Source organism: Copidosoma floridanum, unplaced genomic scaffold (assembly GCF_036245765.1).
Source record: "Copidosoma floridanum isolate Cflo_tuat_1 unplaced genomic scaffold, Cflo_Japanese_pri ptg000030l, whole genome shotgun sequence".
NCBI classification, from domain to species: domain Eukaryota; kingdom Metazoa; phylum Arthropoda; class Insecta; order Hymenoptera; family Encyrtidae; genus Copidosoma; species Copidosoma floridanum.
This window is the reverse complement of record NW_028321907.1, coordinates 24,241,215-24,253,221: the sequence shown is the minus strand read 5'-3', so window position 1 is coordinate 24,253,221 and position 12,007 is coordinate 24,241,215. Positions and strand designations below refer to the sequence as shown.

The 12,007-nt window shown below is 36.1% G+C and overlaps 1 protein-coding gene across 1 annotated transcript in view; it reads right to left on the bottom strand.

Annotated features, from left to right (window-relative positions):
• nompB (intraflagellar transport protein 88-like protein nompB) overlaps positions 1–12,007 on the bottom strand; it is a 730,499-nt gene that overhangs the window by 557,149 nt on the left and 161,343 nt on the right. The window contains exon 3 of the mRNA XM_089596148.1: positions 2,407–2,567. Coding sequence (XP_089452274.1) covers positions 2,407–2,567 — 161 coding nt within the window. The remainder of the gene's footprint in view (positions 1–2,406; positions 2,568–12,007) is intronic.

Genomic DNA, 12,007 nt, shown 5'->3' with positions numbered 1-12,007 from the left:
ATAATAATGTATGCAGCCCATTCCCCAATCACTGAAACCTTTCCTGCTTCGTAATAATATGTACACCACTTCCAAATCCCACCATCCACACATAAACTCCTAATTTATTCTTTTTTAATTCACTTAGTATCCCATCAATGGACCCATGGAATATGATACTAATACTAAGCGCTGGATTTCTGTTGGGAAGATACGCGAAAACCATCGCTAATAAAATGAGAAAAGTCGGGACGACTTTTCCAACTACAAGGGATGACTCATTTTTACTCGTCGCATACCAATCCATACGCAGACAGCCTCGCACACATGCAAGATGGAAACCGACCGTTGCACAAAAGCTACAAGCAGAAAAAATCTCATTTGAAGCAGCTCTCTACATCTATGATGTGAGACAAATACGTTCTTTGGACAACACTTGCAAACGACACTTGGATAGCTTCATCGAAGATATGGTAATAAAGATATTACTAGACAATTCCGAATTAATTTCCGAAATTACTATACAACACTAAGCAACGCGAGCATCTAAGGTAGCCATTAGAAAATTAAATAACGGACTTCAGTATCATAAAGTAACGAAGTTTATAGAACACCCTGAATGGGATCGAGTTGAAACCCGTGAACGAGAGCAAGCCGCGATCAGTACAGCTGGTATAACATACGCTGGTCTTTGAGAGTGGTTTTTATTAAGAGGAAAGGATGACAAGCCGCATGTAACCCCTCAGCGATGCAAAATTTGTCTCCTAGACATTAAACCCTGGAAAGATTGCTGTGCATGCACCACGTATTATTTCTAAGGTAATGGAGACGACACCTTTGCAAGGTGCCAGCTCGAGTGCCCCAACCCAGGACACCACCGGAACACACATAGTAATGTTTGCCGTTACTGTGAGTCCAATTTGAACTAATTCAACTTAACATTGTGGTCCAGTAATAATCACCTTTCTTTCCCCCTACTTTTCCGTCTCAATATCATCATTACTGCCTTTTTACTCCATTAACCTAATACCATCGTAATCTACTGTAAAAATATTTTTAAAAATAGTACCGAGAACAGGAGCTAAGCGCCCTCCCAATAACTAACAAAATTGATTGCTTGGATGTTAGTTTTAAATACAGTTGTAGCTAGTACATGATAATAATAATAATAATATTAATAATAATAATAATAATAACAATAATAAATAATTAAATATATAAAACAATTTATAAAAAACACCGCACATTACTTACTGTATCCTTATAAAATAAGATAATTGTTAGCTATTAACTTACATTGTAATATAAAATACAAATATGTAAAGACAACTTTTTATGCGAATGTCACCCAAGGTATATTCAAATTATGTAAAACATATATCTGTAAAACGCGAGACAACTTTACCAGGCACGAACTTGCTTGGCGAGTAAGAAATTAGGGGGGGCCTGTCACATCTAGTGATGTCCACCCACAGTCGGTAACAAATACCATATTGTGTTTGTCACCCGGCAGTCGCACCCACAAAGCGATATCAACGTATGCTCAGTCAATCGCGTTCTCACCAACCATTCCTGCTCCCTAACTCCACCCCTGTCAAATTCAACATTAGGCTTACGCCTGCAGCTGCACTTTTTTTTCAAGAATATGTCAATCATATTTACCTCCACTCCTTGACTCTCCACCGGTCATACCCCCTATCATCGATCCGATTAAGGGTTTAAATAGAACCATGCCTTGCGAGCTCGTCCTCTTTCCTGGAGATACCGCTGATCAACATGCAAGTAGCCAGTATTGACTAAGGCGAGTTGTATTATCAAACGTCCATCTGATTGTTTAAACTGTCGTTATAATATTTGTGAATCAATAAATCAACTTTTGCTAACTATTCAATTGAGCTTCTCATTTCTTCTAATATATTATCGGCTTAACATGCAATCTACTTCACCAGATAAGCAGAAGAGCTGTCAGCTGCTAATCGTCCATTAGTCATAAAGGTACTGGTAAATTACTTTTAATATTTTAATCACCTTGAAAACGCTGCTGAACACAAACGCATTTGCTGTCTATGCACCACACGATGCATTCAAATACTCACGCCTACAGTTACGTCAAAGAGCCACGACGTAGCACAGATATAGGGCAAGATTTTATGTAGGTGATCTGTTTATATTTTTTTTTAAAGTTATGTGGAGGAGGGAGGAGTGTGGATCACACTGAAAAAGTGTTAAGTTGAAACATCAGAGAAATAAATCAAAATTTTTATTATTTTGTAAAGTGGCTATTATGTACAGGGGTGGGTAAGGAGATTTTGACCTGACCCACAAAAAAAATATACAATAAAGGGAGGGATAAGTATATGCATTTTTATATATAACAATACTATACGATGGATACTATTAAAAGTACTTTATGGTCACGTTACTTACGTTTCATCTTTGTCAGCCTCTCCAGTGAGATTTCTCTTGGCACTTCCAATGTTGAGGGGGTCAAACGAACGAGCACTTGTGTAACCAGCACCACGCACAGCTGTCATGGGTCTGAGGGCTTCTGTGCCAGGTCTTCCTGCCGTAGTACCACCCCTGTAAAACTGTTTTTTCATTTTTATCTTTATGCAAGCTTTCTTTGGGAAATACAGTAAGTTTTTTTTTTTGTTTGACCTCAAATCAAGTATAATAATAAATTTTCTATAAAAAGAAAAATAGGAAGACCTTACTTAATGGAGAACCTAATGCTTGAAAATGTATAAATTTGGAAAATAGAAACTCATTTAACAGTATTACCTATTGATTTTACGATTGATGGTTGATTGGAGGAAGAGACCTACTACTAGCGCCCCTAGATACCCTCCTGATCGGAAAGTTAGCAGGGCTCCCAAGCTAGTTAGCTGGGGCCTATGTGAGTTGCCTCGATGGTACCAAGCTATGATTGTAATGGGGCTCTGAGTGGGCGCTAACTGGGGCTAAGAAAGTTATTGTCTACCTAGCTTTTCCTTGTATGCACAGTACGCATCGGGAGAGTGGAGAGGTATATATATTTGGAAGCAGCTCCGTATATGGCAGATTGCATGTGTTCGTTAAGAAATTGTAGGAGTAATTACTGTTTATATAAATTATCATATACGAAGTATTACTCAAGTTAAATTATCTAAATAAATTATTGTGGGTAAAAAGTAGAGCGTGTATTGTTACTACGTTTGAAAAGAGTTTAGAAAACTTTATGAGAGCAGCCACTTAATCAATATGAATTATTTATTAAACTATTTGTATCAAGTATTTTGTTGTGAAAAGTCAACATTAAATTATGTAATTTTATAAAATATTTTCATCCTAAATTATTAAATGTTATTTTTAAATCTCTCTTCATTTTTCTCATCCTGTCCCATCTACATCTTTGTAATTGCCCTGGTTGGACTTACGTAGATAACTGGGTAACCAATGTAGACCCATCATGAAGCCCTTTTAAGCTTTTTGATTTGGCTGCATATAAAAGTTTTTTCAAACTATTATAGAATATCTGCAATCTCATAACTTTGTATTCATGTTATAAAAAAAATTATTTATAAAAAATTATAATATACCAATTTTATCATGTTATTATATTGTTTCAAAATTTAAAGTGTAAAAAATTCGAATAGTATAAAACTAAATTTGATTTTACCATGAATTTATTCATCCATAATTAATTTACAACATTTATACGTCGAATTATCAAGTACCGTAGAAAATATTTATTTCTGAGTTTTGAAAAAATGTATTTAATAATATTAACAAAAGTATTCAATCAAATGAGTAATTTTTTAATCAATATAATGTATAATCAGATCTCCGGAATTAATGATTAGTGAATAGTTATCAAAATGAAAGATTAGTTACAAGCCATACTAAAACAAGGAGAAAGATGTTAATCTATTGTAGGGATCACTCATAGCTGAGTGGTTCGGGTAACCTGTTAGTGTTCAGAAGATTACTAGTTCACTTCTTGAAAAATGCATTTTCTATTTTTCTTAATTTGGAGTATAGGTATGGAATAAAGTTTTTCTACATATGAGCTATGGTGGTGTGGTGTAGCATGGTGGGGTTAAAAGAATAAAATGAAAAATCAGCGTTAGTTACACATTATCTTAAGGTTATCTATCTAAAATCGTAAATTTCAAAAATCCTAAATTTCAATTTCACAAATGTTTCTATGTCATTTATTGAATGGGAAAACTTTATGTTCAAGTTAGAGTAATAGGGGAAAGTCGTGTGCAGCGCGCAGGAAATTGGGGCCCTACTTGTCTTTATACAGTGATTTTAATGGTTAATTAAACATAACTCCCCACCACCCTTGGCCCCCCTTGGCTCTCCTCTAAATTAGGTTAACTTCTATTAGTTTTTACCTCATCCCTACCCTCACCCTATCGCCAACCCCTCTCACCCCCCTTGCTATGGGGTATAATATACAAAATATATTATATAACCTTATAACCCAATAACCCGAAAAGCTTTTCTTACTATTTTAAAGATCTTCCTCCAGTCAACCTTTAGCTGCGTCTCTTAACGAGGTAAAAGTATGTCGGTTATCATGTAATTTTTAATAAAACTTGATTGAAATTTTCGCAAAAATTTTTTGCCTTAAATATCTTTAGACATTAGGAACCATGCAAAAATATTTCTTAATTAACATGGCAACGTAACGTTACATGCTTCTTCAAAAATACTATGAATTTAAAAACTGTGCTCAACTTAGTCTTAAGCAAAAACAGCATCTCTAAATGTGCTATAAGTTATTTCGTTAACTGGTCTTAATATTTCAAAAGATTCTCCTCCGTTCATACAATATAAAATTAGTTATATCTTTTTTAAGTATAAAATCAAGTTACTCATAATTTAGGACTAAAAATGAAGTTGTTCTGTTAAATCACACAAATATTGTTTTAAGATAGAGTATTGAGTTTTAAGTAAAACCATTTACTTGTTACTTCAAAGCCTATGTTAAGAATTATAATTAAATAATAGCATGGTCTGAGAAATGCTCCAATGTTTGTTTTAACTCTCTTTAGATATTTTTTAGTACTCTCTTAATAATTGTTTTATCTGTATAACTTGTTAACTCATTTCCATACCACCCTTCACGTAGTAATATACCACAATGGTACTTTTTTCTTTAAATCTCAATACGTTTAACAGTTGCATTATTGAATGTGTATAGAAAAGCATAAGACAACCCAGATAATCCACAAAACTTAATAGAAAAAATGTATGTGCAACAAGGACTCCATGTTATTTGACAACTTGATGGACATATTATTGTAATACATATGCATTAATCTTCCAATTCAATGATTACATGTTACAAATTAAATTTTAAAAAATAAGTTAGTCATTCAAGAGAAATTTTTTTTTTAATGGAGATATATTATAAAACAAAAAAGTAAACGTAAAAATATTATCCAAATACAGTTTTTTTTTTTTTTTTTTTTTTTTTTTTAAGAAAGTACGTAGTATAAGATTATTATTACAATTTACCTTGTAACGTGATAAAACAATATTTAAATAGTAATTATATGAATTTTATTTACTCATTTATAGCTTAAATGTACTGTGCAATAGTTTAACATGGAATTTTATACTTTTGCAAATGTATGAAGATAAAATATTTTTATCTACTGTTACGTGGAAAAACCAAAAGGTAAGGAGGTGCTTCACGAGAACGATCAAAAACTTGGAACCTTAAAGACTTTTATTTAAGATACTTATTTATAAGGAAAAGACGCGTGTGTGTTCCCGATTAACTACCCGATCTCTGACTCGAGTATCTCTCTAATCCGCTTCTTCTCTCCGTTCATTCTGTCTGTCCAAGTCTTCTCTTCGATCTGCCTGTCTGTCCGAGTCTTCTCTTCGTTCTCTCGATTTTGAAGCTTGCCGCGCCTTATATTACCTCGTTTCCCTCCCATCAGTACCCTCTTGATAAGGTAGCTTCGTGGTCACCAGGGGGAGTTAGTATGATATGCCGAGCAGAACGTACGTAATACGTCCAAGGCCGCGACGTCGTCGCCCTCGACGACGCTGGCTTTGTGATGTTTACGGTACTGAGCCTGTGGATTTGTTGTGAGTGTGCGTGTGTGTGCTGTATTGTATTCTGTTGTTTGTGTTGTTTATGTAGTTTAGTATCCTACACTCATTCTTCCATTTTTTTAGAGAACCGCTGTTTCTTTTATATTAATATTTTTGCTCTCACAATCAATCAGTCTCCTCTCATCATGTGCTGAGTGTATAAAAATATTGTTTTTGTATGCGCTTTGCCTTACATTACAATTATATATGAAATTGCCGCGAAGCGGGCTTCTGTTTACGGCTACTTTACATTAAGTGTGGTTTTACAATGTGTTTTTTTTTTTTTTTTTTTTTTTTTTTTTTTTTTTTCATACTTTCACTTGCGCTTATTTATCAGAAAAGAGAGAAAAAAAATTCCATACAACCTTATCATCAAGAGACAAAAATTTTATTGTCCTACGGACTGCGCCCCTCGGTATAGCCGAGCGCCTACCGGCGCTCATTCTCGTTCTCTTATTATTATGATTGTTATTATTATTCTTATCATGATTATCATAATTATTATTCTTTCAATTACTGTAGATTATGATCAACGACAAAATTTTTTTTTTTTTTTTCATACATAATTGAACTTAATACATCTTTCTTGTTATTACATATTTTAAAGAAAAGAAAATTCTTTCTTAGTCTCATCCTTCGGACTGCACCCCCCGATGCAATCGAGCAACTCCCGGCGCTCATCCCCGAGGCTCACGAATTATAATTTTGTATCACGGTCACCGACAATTCTAGTATCCGTCTAGAGGATTGCTGTAGCCTTCCTGCTCTGAGTTTTATTGTCGGTGTGGTTTGAATTACTGCCAATTCTCGTGCTTCTTCTTGAACCTTTTGTTTTCCTGTGAACATTCTATAACATATCAGATGTAGGGCCCCCCCGATGGAGAAGGCACTTATACATAAGAAAAAGAAGCCCCATGCCGAATTCATTAATCCTGTAATACATAAAGCTGTTAGCTATTAGTTACCAACCCTAATTTCTGTGGTAAATACTTGTCCTAACACTACTTATACTTCATCGATAGGTATTTATTTAAATGTTTTACCGTATGTACCTTACCCTTTTTCTTATGTTTCCCCTTTATTTGGTTAGCGTTGAGCTGCGAGTGTGGCTCTCTTCTCACGTATACAGTATATAATAATAAACGTATATCTTTTAATTCTCTTTCATTATTTTTTTTTGTATAATTATTGTAATTGATTTTAGTGTCTTTGTCAATGTGGATATTTTTCTCTTAGTTTAAAAAAATTTTCCATCGTAAATATGTTTTATTACGTTATCTTTTATTTTGCATCGGCTCTACGTACGCATATAAGTCGCTTATTGAGTTTGCGAATAGTCGGATATAATATTGTGCGCTCCATTTTGCCTGAGGGATCATATAACATATTCAAGAACACTGTAGAGTCAAATAGTTTGACAATTGGTTGCCTTACATTTCACTAGTATTTTTTTTTGGTCGAGACAAGCTTGGAGGTATGAATTAAAAAAAAATTATTTTCTGGCAGTGAAGTTTTGACCCATATCGTACATATTTCTAATACTTTTCACCCATACATTTTTTTTATATAATGTTTCCCTCATACTCCTTTAATCTCTTTTCTTGTGTGGTCAGATTTATAAAAGGATTTATAAGGGTATTTTTTTTTTGTCAACAACCACTCTTGACGCCGTAGACGTATTTGCTGAGTAAGTTCGCTGCTTTTTCGATATTTTTTTTTTTTTTTTTTTTTTTTTTCTTACAACAACAAAGCTTTCATTTTTTCTCTCTAATGTCTAGAGAAAGTGTACTTTTTAAGATGTTTGCGTGGCGACTAAGTTCTCAAAGCTGAGCTTCAACTCTACTTGCGTCACAGCGTGATTTTTTTTTTTTATTCTTTTGTGCCAGTAGAATCTCCGTGTGTGGTCCTTATGGATGCAAGTTAATTTTTTTCTTTCTTGCAAAAGCAGGAGCAGCTCGTGTACACTGCTTCGCAATGTCGTTATGTAAGTGACAGCTTATGTGGTTGCAAGCGTCTTTTATTTTTTTTCTGTTAAGCATGTCGGTTGTAGATTCGTATGCCTTCTCTTTAATATCGACGACCCTGTTTGAATAAGGGTGGCCTAGTAACGTTGTCCTTCGATGGCCAAGTTCTCAGAAACACTGCCGCACACTGGGTGTGGTCGATTATTCCTCTCGATCGTCGAGCGGTGATCTGGGTGCATTATTTTTAGTCTCCCTTATATGAACGATTAAGTACTGGTCCATGTAGTTTTTGCAAAATTATGCTAACTTTGAGGTGGACAGTTTGACGAACGGGTTATTCAATAATTTAGACATGGTAGTCAATTCTATATCCCGTGACGATTATGTGTGGCGTTTCAGGTGTTGTGGTTATCAGTATATCATGATGGTAGGAGTGGGATTGTTTCTAATGGAGAACGATAGCAGGAAGTAAGAAGAGGAGGTTTAATCTCTCATACTCGACGTGGGCTCGTGGGCCTTTTCAAAATGTAGTTTTATTTTTCCTGAAATTGTTTTATTTATTTTTCATCATTCCTCCATGCTTTTCTCTACCTAACAATGATTGCTACAATTTTTATTTTTTTATTTATATTCTTTTTTTTTTACAATAACGAAGTCAATCGGGTAATCAAAAATAAAATTATTTTAATTTACAAGTATATGTTAGCTTATAGGTCTGTTTTGTCCTCTTTATTTGTCTTTACCATCCATAATTTTTACATTTGGCCTGTGAGTTAATTCTACTCCTATTGAGTACGTCTACTCACTAGAGAGTGCCACACGCGCCCCTCATTCGCTTTGCTTTTTTTCATTCACGTTACATCAAATTACAATTAATTAATATTATTAATGCTTTGTTCATGTGTACCTTTCCATTAAAGTTTTTTTTTTTTTTTCAAATCTAAGTCTATCGTATGTGAATATCTAGTTTGTGGCGCGTCCGGGGGCTGCGAAAATTTTGGCGAACCCTAATTATTTTGACTGTTGATTTCCACTAACTATTTTATACATGCTGATGTCCTAACCCTAAAATTGTGTATTTGCCTGTAGGTACCCATTTGAGCCTGCATCGCTTGAGTCCTGACCCTGAAGCTATTTTCCTGTGTTAAACATGCGTATGGGCTTCGGCGACTGCGTGAGTCACGCTTACTGTTGAGTCGGCTTGGTTTTCTTTGCTTCCTTCTTTTCTCGCACCATATCTCTCCGATTCAGACTCTCTCCTTATTGTCTTCGTGTTGAATTTTTAAGACGCATGCTTTCTTGATTTTGTCGACATGCACCACTCTTACTTCGTCATTCTGCAACTTTACATCATGACTCTTATACTTAATCCCTGTTATTTCGTATGGGCCTTTGTACTGGCAATCATATTTCCCTTTCCACGGCTCTTTTGATATGTACGCCATTTCTCCTTCCATAAAAAATTTGGTGTTAAGTTTCCTGTCGTAGTAATATTTGGATCTATATTTGCTTTGTACCTGTTTCAGCGCTGCTATTGTTCGCATTTGTGTGAGGGTATCTGTGATTTGCTCAAAGTATTTGCTATACGTTTGATTTGTTTCCACCCATTTAAAGCTCGAGGGGATACGTGCTCTCTGTCTGAAGAGTAACTCGTACGGAGTGTACCCCGTGCTCTCATGCTCGGATGTATTATATGTGAGCATGCATAAAGGTATTAATTCATCCCATTTTTCGTTTTTGTCGACGTATGCCTTGAGATACTCGCATAGCACATGGTGCATCCTTTCTATTGCTCCATTACTCAGTGAGTGGAATGCTGTGCTGCCGATTTTATTGATTTTGAACAATCTTGCGAACTCTTCCATTGTTCTGTTCATAAAGTGTGTCCCCCTGCCTGATAATAATTTTTCTGGGGCTCCAAAATATGCCATAAAGTAGTTTAATAGAGCTTTTACCATCTCTTGCGCCGTTGCTAGCTGTACCGGCGCTAATACTATGTATTTTGTCAGCCAGTCCTGGATTGACAATGTATGCGTATTACCATGGTCTGAAGGCTTATTTATTGGTCCATAAAAATCTATTCAAATTTTGTCAAATGGTCTGCTCGGTGTGTCAGTAATAAGCATCACCTATTTGGTTTTACTCTTACCAGTTTTTTTGTTTGGCACGATTCACATCCCACCACAAATTGCCTAACTTCGGGTCTCATGTTTCTCCAGTAAAAATCCTTTGCTATCCTATTATAAGTTTTGTTGATCCCTCTTTGTCCTCCCACCGTTGACTCATGGTACTCTTTAATAACTTTGAATCGTTGATCTACCGGTGGCACAACAAGCGTGTTTGTGTACAAATTAATTATAATATTCATTTCCTTGAAAATTTCCTCTAGCTGCTTGATCAAATACATCCATTGGTTTATGTCTAGAATCACGAGGTCCCTTATTATTCCAAAGTTTTTTAAACTATTGCTTTTCACTAATCCCTGGAGTGATTTTAAGCATATCTTGATGTCTGTCCGTAACGCCCTGTCATCGAAGTGTTTTTTCACGTACATACGCATGACCGATACTTTCCTTTTTCTAAAAAGCATGGCATTTTCGACCACCCTTACTTCGTGATTCATTATTATTGGATCAATGTATCCCCGCTCGTAGAGCGCGTCAATTGTCTCTGTATCCAGGACGTTTTCCACCACTGTACAGAAGGCTAGATTGTCTAGGTATCTGAAGGGGTGATCTTCTACTTTCTTTACTTTTTGAAATGGAGAGGGGTTTGATCCATCGCCTGGGACCCATGGTGGCTTATCACGTGGTAGTCGGGTTCTGCATACCCTATATTTATCTAGCGCGCTGAAGTTCTTGAGATCACTCCCCTCCTTTTGATCGCTTTCGCTTTCTTCGACTTGAGCTTGGTTAAGTCCCCTGCTCTCTTCTTCGTTTCCCAAGGCTATTGTCGATGTGATATCGGAATCAGGTGGTGGTGGAGGGTCGGGTGGTGGTGTATCCCTGTCCTCGTGCACCTTCTCTGTTGCGCTCTCTCCCTCTTTTTGTGCGAAATTTTCACTGCTCTTCTGTCTCTCTCCTTTTCCTGACTCATCACTGGAGCTCTCCCCATTGCTCATATGTCTTACATCACTATCTCCTGTTTCGTGCCCTTCTTCGCTATTGCCCTGCTCACTAGTGCTGACTCTAGCATCGTTCAAATCTTTCCCACCAGCTGAGCCCTTTTCACTATTTTCTTCATGGTCTGTTGTCAGATGGCTGCCTCCATCGTATTCTATCAAAGCCTGATAATGATCATTCTTGAGGCGTATGTGTTTAAATGTTTCCCCTTTTTTCCCTATAAAATGTTGAAAGATTGTTCTTTCTCTTGATAATTGAAAGTGGATGCATATGTTTACTTTATGTAATTGAGAAAATACAAAGGCGCATTCTCCGTCCCCAAACGCGTGGCTCTCCTTTAAGATATTTTTTGTGCCCTCTGGGTCTTTACATTTATTTATCCATTCCGAGCTAAGGAGCGTTTTTCTCAGTTTGTCCTGTGATATTTCCAATCCGTATAAAAGTATGAGGTAATGAAAGAGACAGCTTCTGTCCCGGGGTACATCAACTAACGTGAGCCTCTTATTTGGCTCTGCGCAAGAATCTCCACATTCACGAGTCTCCGTATCTTCTCCTTCGCTCATTTCGACCGATGTTGCATAATTTTCCCTTAACTCATTTGCTGGTGGCGAATCACCCCTAATTTTCGTGTTCTCATTTCCTTTTTGGTTCTTACTGTCCATTAAACTTTCTAATTTTTCTACTCTGTCATTTTCATCTTTCCATAGGTCTATTCTTAATCCTTGTTTACCTTTAACCGCTTGTTTTTTAACGTCAATTAGGACTTTTGCCCGAAATCCGTCACCAAGGCTGTCTATTAGGTCGTAAAGGTGTGTGTCATGTCGGATCGCGCTGTTTACTCGTTCA